Source organism: Cervus elaphus, chromosome 4, assembly GCF_910594005.1.
Source record: "Cervus elaphus chromosome 4, mCerEla1.1, whole genome shotgun sequence".
NCBI classification, from domain to species: Eukaryota; Metazoa; Chordata; class Mammalia; order Artiodactyla; family Cervidae; genus Cervus; species Cervus elaphus.
Genome location: NC_057818.1, coordinates 16,260,290 through 16,274,696, shown reverse-complemented (window position 1 = coordinate 16,274,696; position 14,407 = coordinate 16,260,290). Strand labels below are relative to the sequence as shown.

General features: G+C 59.5%; 1 protein-coding gene across 1 annotated transcript; it reads right to left on the bottom strand.

Annotated features, from left to right (window-relative positions):
- Positions 1–1,250: 1,250 nt before the first annotated feature.
- On the bottom strand, positions 1,251–13,929 carry LOC122691459 (tubulin beta-3 chain). Its single transcript, XM_043898000.1, has 6 exons — positions 12,377–13,929; positions 12,058–12,104; positions 9,557–9,900; positions 4,006–4,114; positions 3,407–3,517; positions 1,251–2,656 (listed from the first exon to the last, which is right to left on the bottom strand). The coding sequence occupies exons 1-6, from the start codon at positions 13,327–13,329 to the stop codon at positions 1,581–1,583; spliced, it is 2,640 nt and encodes an 879-aa protein (XP_043753935.1). The 5' UTR covers positions 13,330–13,929; the 3' UTR covers positions 1,251–1,580.
- Between the last annotated feature and the right edge of the window lie 478 nt (positions 13,930–14,407).

Below are 14,407 nucleotides of genomic sequence, written 5' to 3'. Positions count from 1 at the left end.
GAGCAAAGTGGAGAGACACACGGCCTGGCCCGGCCCGCCGCTGTGCTACCTGCCAAGAGGCAGTTGCTCCTCTGAGTCCCACGTCTTGCCAGGGAACCTGGTGGCCTCAGTGTGAAGGTTAAACAACCCTCAGGAGAGACCCCACAAGACCATGGACCCAGAGCCCAGAGTGAGCACCGGGATATCAGGAGCACAGGGCACCCTTGTCAATGCTCGGTGGGTGACTTAACCCTCTGGGGATCACAGAGAGCCTGGACAATCTGGGCTGTGGACACCCTTCCCCTCAACAGTGTGGAGGCTGCAGCCTTGTGGAGGTGGGATCGGAGGGCCCCGCACAGGCTCCAGGGTTGAAAGCTGGCAGCCTCCAGGGCCAGCAGTGCAGTGAACTTCAAGCCGCCCAGCACGGAGCAGGTGCCCAGAGCATCCGCTCCTGCCTGAGCCCGGGATGCAGACCCTCTCGGGGCTTCTGTTCCCCGGTCCAGATCAGCCCCTTTGGCCTCTCTTTGCTCAGGTATCCACCCAGGAGGGGGGCATGCAGGGGTGTCCTGGCTTCTAGGGGTAGGGTATGAGGAGGCCCAGGGCACTGGGGTTGAGGCTCATCCACCTCTGTGCATGCTCACCTGGGCCCCAGGCAGACAGCAGCTCTGGGTTCCACTTCTCTCTCTGTAGGAGGAGGGGGCAGCCAGATTTGCCCCTATCTGTGGGACCCTGGGTGCCCTGCAGCCATGGAAATGATCTCCAGAAGGCATATGGGGCCAGAACTTCACTCCCAGCACCCCTGCACCCAGGTGCGGTGGCCACAACTTGCTGACCCAACCAGCCCTTCCCCGGGGTTCAAGCCCCCACCATCCAACACACCACATTTTCTGGAGGAATCCTCAAGCTCCTTACTTCCTCACACTTGTTTGGGTCTCGGCCGCCTGCCTCTAACGTCTGGCACACAGAGAAGCCAGAGGAAAGTTCCCCAGCATGAGTCACCCTGGAGGGCTTGTCCTGAGCTGCCTGAGAGCCCGTCTAGGGTTTGAGGATGAGGCTCCTCCAGGCATGGCCGCCTCCCCCAACACCACCGCCAGCAGCTCCCCTGCCATGAGCAGCACCTTGAGACACCTGCAGTTTCCAAGCACAGGCCCGTCTCAACCCCTCCCACTTGTCACTTGTCCTGCCTCCATCCGGCCTCCCCGTCTGCCCGCCTTACCTCTCCTGGCCCCATCTTTCTCAAAAAAGAGGAAAACTGCAGCACCAGGCATGGGTATCTGACAGCAATAAATTTATTAAATATCCCCCTCCAAATATAAACAGAAACCAGTAAAAAAAAAAAACAACAAAAAACATGAAACATCAGGCCTGGAGCTAACAATAAAGCAGAGACAGGAAACGGATTTGACCTAAGGCGGAAGATAGCTGAGAGAACTCACGCAGGGCAGGGGTGCTGTAAATACTGGAGGACAAACACTCGGGAGCCCCAGGGTGACATGACTGAACCTCGTGGGGGTGAGATCGGGGGTGTGTCAGTGGCTACATGGCTCGGGGGACAGACCACTTGGTCCTGGCCGCAGCCGCGTCCCACCCCTTCAGCTGCTTCACTTGGGGCCCTGGGCCTCGGATTCCTCCTCATCATCTTCGTACATCTCGCCCTCCTCCTCGGCCGTGGCGTCCTGGTACTGCTGGTACTCGGACACCAGGTCATTCATGTTGCTCTCGGCCTCGGTGAACTCCATCTCGTCCATGCCCTCGCCCGTGTACCAGTGCAGGAAGGCCTTGCGCCGGAACATGGCCGTGAACTGCTCCGAGATGCGCTTGAACAGCTCCTGGATGGCCGTGCTGTTGCCGATGAAGGTGGAGGACATCTTCAGCCCACGGGGCGGGATGTCACACACGGCCACCTTCACATTGTTGGGGATCCACTCCACGAAGTAGCTGCTGTTCTTGCTCTGGATGGCCAGCATCTGCTCGTCTACCTCCTTCATGGACATGCGCCCTCGGAAGACGGTGGCCACGGTCAGATAGCGGCCGTGGCGCGGGTCACAGGCCGCCATCATGTTCTTGGCGTCGAACATCTGCTGGGTGAGCTCGGGGACGGTCAGCGCCCGGTACTGCTGGCTGCCGCGGGCAGTGAGCGGGGCGAAGCCGGGCATGAAGAAGTGCAGGCGTGGGAAGGGCACCATGTTCACGGCCAGCTTGCGCAGGTCGGCGTTGAGCTGGCCCGGGAAGCGCAGGGAGGTGGTTACCCCGCTCATGGTGGCCGACACCAGGTGGTTGAGGTCCCCGTAGGTGGGCGTGGCCAGCTTGAGGGTGCGGAAGCAGATGTCATACAGGGCCTCGTTGTCGATGCAGTAGGTCTCGTCCGTGTTCTCCACCAGCTGGTGGATGGACAGCGTGGCGTTGTAGGGCTCCACCACCGTGTCCGACACCTTGGGCGAGGGCACCACGCTGAAGGTATTCATGATGCGGTCGGGGTACTCCTCGCGGACCTTGCTGATGAGCAGTGTGCCCATGCCTGATCCTGTGCCGCCACCCAGGGAGTGGGTCAGCTGGAAGCCCTGCAGGCAGTCGCAGTTTTCGCACTCCTTCCGCACCACATCCAGGACCGAGTCCACCAGCTCGGCGCCCTCCGTGTAATGGCCCTTGGCCCAGTTGTTGCCAGCCCCACTCTGACCTGTGGTGGGGAGGGCAGGGGGGATACAGACGGGGTCACAGCTCCAGCACTGGCCTGAACAGCCCATCCCAGAGAGCAGCCGAGGAGGCAGCTCGGTGCCTGTTTGCCCTCCATGAAGTGGGGGCATGCAACTCTCACGTCCATGGCTCTTCATGCCAGCCACATCGTGTGTTGGGGATGTCACCCCCGGCACCTAGAGCTGTGGGATCTGGACACAGACACAGCTTCTGGAGCTTCTGCCTCTGCTTTGCCTCAGGGGACCTCCTAGCGGAACTGGTCCACCCAGCCCTCTGGTCCACCCACCCTCTAGCCCTCTGTGTTGGAAGGGTAAGCTACAACCCTGAGTGCCTCGCAGCCCAGGGTTGGGATGAGGGTCATGCCCATGCATCAGGTGCTGAGCTCTAGGAGGTGAAAGTGGGGTGAGGCCCTCCTCCTGTCACCGTCATGGGCATGAGGACTGGCGACCCCTGACCACAGCGATGCAGTGTGCTCATGAGCTGGTGTGCTCTGGAGACCCCTTCCAGCTCTCTAACATCCTGTAAGCTCTGTTGCACACACCGCGCTGCCTGAAATCACAAATGTCTATTTCCTGCACAGAACCCTTTCTCTGGGACTCTTTTGCTGCAAATTGGCGAGCTCAATGATGCTCTGCAGCATTGTGGGCAGAGGTGACTCTGCCCTCGTTTCTGTTGATCTGGGTTTGCTGGTGGTGGGGTCCACCATGAGAAGGCGGGGACAGGGGAAACTTACCAAAGATGAAGTTGTCAGGCCTGAAGAGGTGCCCAAAGGCCCCAGACCGGACGCTGTCCATGGTTCCAGGCTCGAGGTCCACCAGGATGGCCCGAGGCACATATTTGTGTGCTGAGAGGAGAGGAGTGGGTTACATGGGTCACAGAAGCTAGGCACCCCTTCTGCCTCCTAAATCCTGCCCTGGCCTGCCAGCCTCGTGCTCTCACCTAAGAGCTTAGACTCTGGGATCAGAGAGGCAGGGACCACATGTGACAAGGAGGTCATGGGTGACACCTGGACATGGGCAGGTGTCCCTGAGGGCACCATTTCACACCAGCTTCTGAATGGCCCCTGCCTGACCTCTCCAGATAACCCCTGCTCTGGACCCTCCATGGGCCTCCTGAAGGGTCTTTGGGACCCTGCCCAGCCCTGGTCATTCCCCTACGTGTGTCTCATGGCCATTAAACACATTTGCATCTCACATGGGTGACTAGGATTCCTTGTTTTATTCTGTGAGTCTCTGGTTACACCTGCCAGCCAAGGGAAGGAAGGCAGGGATGCTGGGACCCAGCAGTCAAGGCCCCCACCCCATCCCCACCCAGTCAAGGAGGGGAACTCACAAGAGGCCTCATTGTAGTAGACACTGATGCGCTCCAGCTGCAGGTCCGAGTCGCCCACATAATTGCCACTGGGGTCTATCCCGTGTTCATCGCTGATGACCTCCCAGAACTGCAGGGAAAGGAAGGGGCAGTTGGTGGTCATGACTCCCGGCAAGGCCTGCCCTCCGGTAGCCTCAAGGCCCTGGTACAAAATGAGGGGTGTGGACCCAAAGCCTGTACTAGTCCCTTTGAGTGACTTTGAAAAAGAGCCCCAAGTTCTGTCATCAAGAGAATTGTCATAATAAAAAATACGCACGTCCATGGAGACCAGAGCCCTCAGGGTGGATCAGAGCTCAACTGACACAGACCTGGGCCCCAGACCCAGCTCTGCACTTGCTGAGAGGGGCCTTGAAAGTCCACTTCATGAGGGGTGAGTAACAAACACCCACCTGGGTTGTTGGTTTTTTTTTTTCCCCTCTTTTCAGATGAGAAAGTTGAGGCCCAGGAAGGTAAGTAATGGAGACCAGGCCTAGGATGTGCAAACACCTCAGTGTCAAGCATAGGCCATCCAGTGCCAGGGCCTGGGAGCAGCCCACAGCAGCAGCCTCAGCCCACAGGGCCCTGCATGGGGAGTGACTCACCTGGGCTCACCCAGCCTGTCTGAGCTGAGATGCCGCAGCCCCAGTTTCAAGGGCTCACTCACCGCACTGCAATCTGCCCTGTTTGCCCTGGGCAGAACCCACAGAGCTTCTCTCAGGGCTAAGGCAGGACAGGGTCTCACTTGCAAGCTGGACCACCCCTTCCCAGCGTGACCTTGGCCAAACCCTGAAGCTTCTGTGTCTCAGGGCCTTGGGCCTGAAGGCCCAAAGGCCTGAAGATGAAGTCTGAGTGCTGTGAGAATAAATCCAGTTACACTGTGGATGGGGAGTGCTGTATGGGGTTTGTTGTTGTTTAGTCACTCATCATATCTGACTCTCTGTGACCTCATGGACTGTATAGCCTGCCAGACTCCTCCATCTACGGGATTCTCTAAGCAAGAATACTGGAGGGGTTTGCCATTTCCTTCTAGAACCAGGGGATCTTCCCAACCCAGGGATTGAACCCAGGTCTCGGCATTGCAGGCAGATTCTTTATCCGCTGAGCCACAAGGGAAGCCCAGTTCTGGTTGGGAAGAGAGGCTTTTACCCTGCACACTCTTTGGTGGTTTTTAGTTTTTATCACGTGCACATGTTAACTTCTCAAAAGAAAAGAAAAAGATTAGTTAAAATTTTTTAAACTTTTTTTTTTTTTTTAATTTTAGGGACCTCCCTGGTGGTCCAGTGGCTAACATTCTGCACTCCCAATGCGGGAGCCCAGGGTTTGATCCCTAGTCAGGGAACTCAGATCCTACGTGCCGCAACTAAGATTTGGTTGTGCCAGCACAGCCAAATAGAAAAAAATATTAAAAATTAAAAGACTTTAAAAATTTAAAACCCAAAAAGTATGAAGAGTAATTATTATCAAATGCACAGAGGAATCTTGGCAGTTCACCCAGAGAGACTTTTGGCAAAGGTCAGTTCTCAGCTGGTCTTTGTGATTTGTGTCACTGATAAGTTTTCTTCTTTCTCCCTGCATTAGGTATGTGTTAATGCTGTAATTAGAGGTGTCACTGAGGCTTTTGGGGCCTGATCAGAGCTTTCAATCATTGCTTGGCTTCAGGACCTTGGCCCCACAGCCCTGGGACATCCACAACCTCTGTAGAGAAGGAATGAGCCTGAGATGGCATGTGAGGGGATGGCAGAGAGTGACTCAGTCGCCCAGCCACCAATACATCTATGAATTCTCTGGAACTCATGGATGGAATGCATACGCTTCCAGAAGGCAACAGACCAGAGTGCCACCTCTCAGGACCTCCATTTTCTCATCTGTAAAGTAGACATGATGACAGTACTCACTTCAAGTGGTCAACTCAAGGCCTGGCAAATAAAAGCACTCAGCAAATGCTGATCTCACCAAGTTAAAAGTCCTTAGGTTCCTATTTAAATTTGTCAAGCCTTATTCACTGATAAGGACTTCACTGGTGGCTCCGACAGTAAAGAATCTGCCTGCAATGCAGGAGGCCAATGTTCAGTCCTTAGGTTGGGAAGATCCCCTGGAGAAGGGAATGGCAACCCACTACAGTATCCTTGCCTGGAGAATTCCATGGACAGAGGAGACTACTGAGCTACAGTCCATTGGGTCACAAATAGTCAGACATGACTGAGTGACCAACGCACATTCACTGATAAATAAAATAAAAAGTACTTTAAGAAATCAATATATTTTGGAATATTGTGGCACAATAAAAGATCATCACTGGTATGAGCAGATCTCCAAGGCACATCCTTGGGGGGAAAGGCACATGGCAAGGAGATTCAGGGTAAAAACGGGCACCTCACAACAGATGCTGTAATTCTTACCCATAGGTGCACATGCACAGAAAATGGATTAGAATAAGGGAAAAAAACTTGCTCCACCCAGAAGAGGGGGACCACCAGGGGGAGGTGCTTAAACAGGCACTTTAGCCTTCTGTGCAATGCTTCAACTTCTTAGAAGGGACATATGTTAATAATAGCTTTTGTAGTTAAAATGAATATAAATTGCAATTTAAAATATTATTAATAAAAGTTTAGCAGAATATATTACATGTATTATACAACATTAATAAACAACAAAATACTATATTATAAATTAAATAATGATTATGATCATCACCACAGATGAGAAGTGGCGCGTGGACCCCAGGGTCCAGGTCAGGCTCCTATTTCACACGCACAATTGTAGCTCCCGCGGCGCTGTCCGTGGTGCTGACGGCCGCCGCGCCCACACCTGGGGCGGGGACGCAGAGGGGCGCACACAGATGAGCCCAAAGCAAGCTGAGTGTGTGGCTCTAGAAGGAGGGCTGCCGGACTCCTGGGGCTTAAGCCCCTCTAGGACTCCACGCCCTTCCCCACAGGGGTCGTGTGGGGGTGGGGTCCGAAACCAGAAACTCCCTCCTCCCATTGGCTGTCAGGGCCAGGGCCGTCTCTCCGAGGCACCGCCCAGCGTCCAAGGAGGGGGGGCAGACAAAGGCTCCGGGACCGCACTACCCGCTAGGGGAGGAGGGTGGGGTTCCCTGACTCCTCGCCCCGTGGTGGGGGCTGGGGGCTCCCCGCCCATCCCGATGTGCCTACACAGGCCTGGATTCACACCCGTGCCCCGCCGGGAGGGCAGCACTCTGTCTCACCGCAACCTCGAGAGACGCAGTGCGGGACGCACCCGGCACAGTGCCCAACACTGGTCACTGTCATAAACGCTGTCGCAGTCTCTCCTAGCCCTGATCAGTCTCTCCTAGCCCTGATCGCCCAGACTTACCCTCCTCCCTCCATAACCCCTCCCATCCCGACCCCACCCGCAGCCAGGACCCTTCCCATAGCAGGCAGCCAGCCCCCAAGTCGGGTAACAGCCTACCTGTAACAGTCTGACGGCACCCTGCCCCGCCCCCACCAGTCAGTGGCCGCTGGCAACTGGCGGGAAAAGTTTGGTCTCCCTCCGCCAAGAGCCCACACCTGTGTGGGAGTAGGAAACGGCCAGACCCTGCCCACAGGCCGCTGTTGAGCGCCTGTGCAGGCAAATGCCCCTACCGGGCTTTGAGCTCTTCCAGCCTGGTTGTGGAGGTCCTCCAGGGCAGGGGGGCCAGAAGGAAACCACTTGACTGCCTCCTTTGCTCACTGCTTCCCCTCCTCCCCAATCCACTTCTCTTTTGTACTGTTAAAAAGCATCAGATACTACTTTTAAAAACAAACAAGAGTTAAGGAAATTAACCTCAAAGGAATAAGAAGTAATGAGGAAAACCCAAAGGGCACCGAACTTAAAGCAGGAAAAAAATCTCTGCAGAGGACAGTGCCCAGCACTCAGGCAGCTGCCCCCATCCCCCTGCCCACCCCTACCCCACCCCACCCCGCCCTTTGGGGCTGCAGCTGGGCATGAACCTGCCTTTGCCCGATCGGTGCCCGTGCAGCCTCAGAAGGAAACAGAGCAACCCCACCAACACTTCCCCAGGCTTACGATGGAACTAGGGTTGCCCTCCTTCCCGTCAGTGACCCCTGACCCTCAGAGGAGCAGATGCTCAGGGCAGGCCTGGCCCCTGTGGCCACAGTAATGAGTCTTTGGCCCCTCCTGCCCGGCCAGGGCATCTGTCAGTGACGGCCCCCAGAGGCCTGATTTAATTTGAGGCCTTGGTCCCCCAGGCCTCCCCTCCCCCACCTCCCTTCCTCGGGCAGGCACAGCTGTCTCCTCAGTGATTAGGGTGTCTCCCCACCATGCCCTCCCCCCATATGAGGCGCCACCACCCTAGAGCCCAAGTTGCAATTTACATGTCAGCCACGTGGCTGCCCCAGCCCTGTTGTAATTAGCTTTTTGTTCTTGCCTGGTTTCCATGGCAACAGCCTCCAGAGGAAGGTTTTCCTGGTCCCTTCCCTTCCAGGACCTGTCTCCTCCCCCTTTCTCCTTGGGGAACCTGCTCCACACCATTCCCGCCGGGCCCCTGGCCTTGGTGCTGACAAAGGGCAGCAGGCCCCACCCACCCAGCCTGAGTCTTGTGCTGGGGGGAACCTGCAGGGACCGGGAGCCGGAGGGCGGAGAGGCTCTGTCTCCACTTGCGGTGTGACCTTGGGCAAGGAACAGCGTCTCTGGACCTAGGGATACGACACCTGCCTCCTGGGGCGGGGGCGGGGGCGGGGGCGGGGGAGGAACGTGGCCTGCGCGCCTCAATCCAGACATCTGTGAGGGGGGCTAACAATGGAGGGGAGGGGCCTAGCGGGGAAGCAGCTCTGGACCGCGCCCTCCAGCCCGGCTTTGTTCCCACCACCGACCCCTAGACCTGCCGTCTCTAAGTGGGGTTGGGGGAGGGGTGGCCCGGGCGGTGCTACGCCGGGGGAGAGTCCAGTCCTGGACCAAGGTCATTCTGAGTCCGGGCACAGTTCCTTCCCCAACAAAGGAACAGGGTGGGGCCAGGGAGCTGAGGGTTGTCAAAGCTAGCTGGGGAAATGGGGGCGGCTCTGAACGTTCGGGGGACATCAAGCTCCTAGCGTGGGAGGGCAGAGGGAATCGTTATGGCTTTTGGGGGAGCCCCACCCGAGCTTGTCCACCCCACCCATCTCGCCCGAGGCCGAGTTGCGACCCCAGAGAAGAGGGCCACGCCCAGCCAGCGCCGTCCATTTGCACCTGCAGCGGCGGGGGGGCTAGAAAGTAGGGAGCCGCTGACCTGCGCTGTGCCTCCAGCAGGCCCGAGGTAACCCGGGCGGGGCAGCGGAAAGGCCGGGGTGGGACTGGCACAGGGGCTACCCGGCGTCCCGGCCGCCCGCCGGCATTGGGTGGGGGGGACGCGATCCCATCCGTTTCTCCTAGGTTTCGCAGTGGTGAGCCGGGCTTGGGGTGCCTCTGTGCGCACACAACGCCTCCCCGGTGCTTCCCTCCCCCGGGACCCGCTCGCGCTGGGGACGCGGGAGGCGCGCTGGGGACGCGGGACACGCGCCCAGTGCGGGGACCGGCACACGGGGCCGCGCAGCCTCACCTTGGCCCCGATCTGGTTGCCGCACTGGCCGGCCTGGATGTGCACGATCTCCCTCATGCTCGGTGCTATGGCGGGCGGCTGCGAGACGCGAGCGGACCGGCTGCAGCTGGCTGCGGAGGTTCTGCCGCCCCCGCCGCCCGCTCTTATAGGCGGGGCCCCGCCCGCCTCGCCCGGCCCGGCGTCATCTCGCGCGGCCAATCCCGGGGCGCCGCCGAAGACTGCGGCACCGGCTGCAGCAAGCATCCGCGCCGCGCATTCCCGCTCGACCGCGCGCTGCGGCGGCGCCGCCTTCCTCCGCCACCGGGTCTCCGGGCTCCGCGCAACCGTAAGGCGGGGCTGGTGAGCTTCAGGGAGGACAATAGAAGCCCCCCTTGGCCCTTGGCCCCCGCCCCAACTGCCTTCTGCTCCCCTCCCCAGCGGGAGCCTCACCCCTCGGCGCAGCAGGGAGGGTCTTTCTTGTGCACACCTGATTAGGGACCAACCCCATGTTCCCACACAGGAAGGCCAGAAGGGAAGCCCCCCAGCACCCCCTCCTTTGTCGAGAAGGGGCAGACCAGGTACTCTGAGCTTTGCCCGCAGCCTTTGATGGTGGGGGAGGCAGGCAAGGCTGAAGCGGGCACTAGATTCTCTCCAGAAGAAAGCAAGCTGGGGCAAGACTCCTAGACATCTGAGTCAGAAGGGCGGTGGCTGCAGGAGTTGGCGATGGGCTCCTATGGCAGTTCTGTCACTGCTCATCTCTGCAGTGGGGCGCCACCTGCCCCTGCTGCCCCAGGGCACTGCCAGGACATTCCAAGTGGACCTAGCACGATTGGGTGCTTTGTACCCCTGCCAGACACGCCCCTGGATGTAGCTGCTGCTGGATGTAGCTGAGCACTGGTGTCCCGGATTGTCATAAGGACACAAACAAGCCAGACAAAGAACTATCAGCCTGGGGGGTGGTGTCAGTCTGACTCCTTGCTGTCACTCGTGCCCCTGGAGTCTTGGTCCAAAGGAGGCCAAGGAAATTCAGTGGGTGGGGAGAAGCTCTGTAGGGAGTTGGTGTTTGCAGACGGGAGAGGTCACTGTCAGAAAAGAAGAGACTCACGATACACACCCTGGACGACACCATCAGTCTCCTGAGGTCAGAGGGTAGAGTGAAACCACCTACAAGAAAGCCCTATCTTACATTTCAGCGACAAAAGCCTCCGGAAGGGTCTCAGCCACAGCGTGTAGCCTGTTCCCATGTGCTCACACTGCTTGGGGGTGCCCGTCTTTCCCCTCATGAAGCTCCCCAACTTGGCAAGTCTGGAAAGGGTCTTTTGTTCTCAAGAGATGCCCCTCCCCCACAACGTGTCTCTGATGTGGTTTCCTGTGGTTGGTTTCCAGCTGCCTGGGGCCCCTCCCTGTCCCCTTTCAGGGGGTCCTTTTCCCTGGAAGGAAGAAGCTTCGCACCCTCTCGAACAGGACCCATCACCCACCTGCCACCCTGCGGGATGGCTCCCAGCCAGGACCGCTCCCCCTCCGTCCCCAGAGGAATTGAGGCTGGCTTGAGGCTGACTCATCGTCCATCTCCCAGCAAAGGCTGGCCCTGCCGGGAACCAGCTCCCAGCCCCGAGGCCAACAATCAGGTGGCGCTGCTGGGGTGGGGGACAGGCCAGGGGGCAGCAGGGCTGGCTGGTACCCCTGCTTTTCATCCACAAGCCTGTCCCAGCAAGAGGGTAGGGCATATGCTCTGTCTGTGGAGGAATGGGGTTGGGGGGGCAGAGAGAGGACCCAGCCCACACCCCTGGGGTTTGGACATCCCTGTAGCCCCTGGAGAGCGACACCCTATTCTGGGCAGCTTGTCTCAGACCTCTCAGGGCTGGCGGGGCACTGACCTTTCTCCCAGCAGGACAGAACTTAAGAGCAGACCCCAGCCTCTGGGCCACCCTGCAGCAGATAAGGAGGCTGAGAGAGGGCCATGTTCTAGCCAGAGTCACACACGGGTCACCATGGTCCTGCCTCTGTTGCAACTGAGGGCAGCCGGGCAGTGCCAGGGTCTTGTCACAATGGAGGTGACTGGGGATGGGGGCCTCTGGCATGGGGTTTGCACCACAGACAGAATGCAAAGACGCAGGATGGAGTGGGTGTGACTGGGGTCTCCTCACCCTCCCCCAGGTGGGTCCTCTGACACTGGGGGCTGTGGTTTCATATCCTGGGCAGGTGAGCCATGTTTTCTGACTGGCTCCTGGGATTTAAGTCTCTCCCCTCTTCACTACACCCCCACTCCTCAGCCCCAAGCTTCAGGCAACTTCTGGAAAGAGGCATGAAAGATGGGAAGGAGGTTGCACCAAGCATTGCATTTATTAATACTGCTGCACTGCTTCCTGGCCCTGGAGCCTGCATACTGGCCACTGGTTCCCCAGAGCAGGCCTGGCTGGGGTGTCTGCCGAATGCATGTGCTGCTGACAGACGGGCTGAGCCTGGCTCCCCAGTCACCACAGAGCATTAGAAGAGAGTGAAGCCCCCGCTGTGGCCCCCACCTCCTCCTGTGCTGGTCATGAAGTCCTTGGAGCGGCACTTCCCACAGCTTTGGGCGGGGTGGGGTGTGGGCACCAGCCCCGGAGTGGGTCTCTGGATGGAGGGGTGGGGGCCCTCCTTTCTCGGTGTGGGGGGCCGTGCCCCACCATCTCCCCAGCCTTCTCATTCCGCACAGCCTCCTGGAGAGTCCTGCGATTCCCCTTTCAGGCCCCCGAAGGCCTGTGCACCCTCACCTTCAAAGATGGCCTAGCCGATCCTCTTTGCCAAGGGACTGCCCCGGCCTCACAGGCCTGGGGCACACAACGGCACTGCCAGCCTCACCAGGAGCACTGCAGCACCTCTTGGAGCGTCTTCCGGAGCTCCTGGCTGCGGAAGGCGTAGATGAGGGGGTCCACGATGGCGTTGCAAATGATGAGGGCCAGAAAGAGGTTGAAGTTCTTGAAGATGCAGCCACAGGTGGGATGCTGGGGGCAGAGGACGATGAGCGAGAGGTGCAGGAAGAAGGGGCCCCAGCAGAGGAAAAAGACGCCCAGCAGGATGGTGAGGGTGGCAGCACCCTTGAGGCCGAAGCCCTGATGGATGGGGCGCTGCCTCTTCTGGAGCCGGGCGATGCCCCGGGCATGCTGGCACGCCCGGGCCAGCATATGGACGTAGAGGACGGCCATGAGGGCCAGCATGGCTATGAAGAAGCCAACAAGACACAGCAGGACGACCGTGTGGTTGTAGTAGGTGATGAAGAGCAGGCTGGTGAGGATGCTGGCCACCCAGATGGCCGCAATGATCCGCCACGCCCGGGGCAGTGTCACGACACTGTGGTACCGCAGGGCGTAGAAGATGGAGATGTAGCGGTCCACAGCAATGGCGCCCAGGAAGCAGAGGCTGGACACCATGGAGCCGCAGATAAGCACGTCGATGACATTGTCCAGCTGCTGCACCACAGCTGCCCGGGCGGCCAGGGCACCGGCCTCCAGCAGCAGCATGACCGCTGTCTCCAGCACATTGCTGACACTTACCAGCAGGTCGGACATGGCCAGGCAGCAGATGAAGTAGTACATGGGGGAGTGCAGGTTGCGGTTCTTGGCGATGGCGGCCACCACCAGCACATTCTCCACGAGACTCACTAGCCCCAGGCTGAGAAAGAGCCCGTCGGGGATGGCCACCTCCAGGCACTGGGGCCCCGTCCGGTTGGGGGCCAGCGTGAGGGGGAAGGTGGCTGGAGGCGTGCAGTTAAGGGAACCCAGCAGCCGCCTCTGGGAGCCAAGCACAGGCATCATCCCGCAGGGAGCAGGAAGGGGTGCTTGCTCTCGGGGTCCTGCTCAACCCATGGCTCCCCTGGGAGGGGCCTCACACTCCCCCCTCCCTGGCTGGACAAATGTTGGCCCAGGCATGGCCCCCAAGCTCGTGGGGCCAGCCCTCTGGGCGCAGCGTCGCTCTTCTGCCCTCAGTCTGCGTCCCCGCCTCTTCCCTGGAGGTGCGGTTGCCCACAGGCAGACATTTCTGGGCCGCTTGCTTCCTCCTGGCCCGTGGGGACCTCCTGCCTTACCAAGCCGTGGTGGGCTGCGGTCCAGGGAGAACAGAGCCTTCCTTGGCATCTTTAAAGTCGTCCCGGAGTCCCTCCTCCTGAGGGCGGCCGCATGATGGGCGTGTGCCGGGCTCCAGCGAGGTCCGCCACCAGGTGGCGCAGGCGGAGCCCAGGCCTGTCAGACCGAGGCAGTCCGCCCTGCTCAGGCATCGGTGCTCAGCCAACCGGTGCTCCAGGCGATGCGCGGGGTGGGGGGCGCCTGCAGACCTGCCTGAGACCTCCAACCCTCTTCCAAGCCCGACACAAAACCATTACCTCCTCCCTGAAGCCGTCCAATCTTGCCTCAGGAACCCCCACCCTGGCCCTAGCCACCCTCCCCTTGACTCATGTTAAAGGCCGGCTGAGGGCAACCCCGCCCAAGGACTCCCAGCCCCTTCACCGCACTGTGGCCTCTCCCTGGGGTGCGGAGGTGGGGGGGGGCTCCCTGACAGCCCCCATTTCCTCTGCGAAAGGTCACCACAGCCGGCCCAGCGCCAGCAACCACTTCAAGGACAGACCTTTGTCTGCAGCCGTGTGCCAGCCCCCCAGCACTTTCTCACTGAGGAGTGCGTGGTGCTGACGACAAACCCTCCTCAGAGGAGGGTGGGGTGGACAGGCTGGCCCCACCGTGGGGATGGGGGGGAGTCAGAGGTGGGCCCATGAGGTTGGTATGCTACAGGCGCTGGTATGTCAGGGTCTCTCCTCCTCCTGCCAGACGGGCAAGGCCCGCACCTGCCCCGTGTCCTCCTCCCTTCCCTTCCCAGGACTCACATGGCCTTCTCCTCTGTGGC

Coding starts and splice junctions, on each gene's coding strand:
- LOC122691459 (XM_043898000.1), bottom strand. CDS start 13,329: ATGATGCCTGTGCTTGGCTCCCAGAGGCGGCTGCTGGGTTCCCTTAAC. Junction 12,105..12,376: donor GAGGTGCTGCAGTGCTCCTG/GTGAGGCTGGCA, acceptor CCCCGCCCAAAG/CTGTGGGAAGTGCCGCTCCA. Junction 4,115..9,556: donor GCAACCAGATCGGGGCCAAG/GTGAGGCTGCGC, acceptor CTTTCCCTGCAG/TTCTGGGAGGTCATCAGCGA.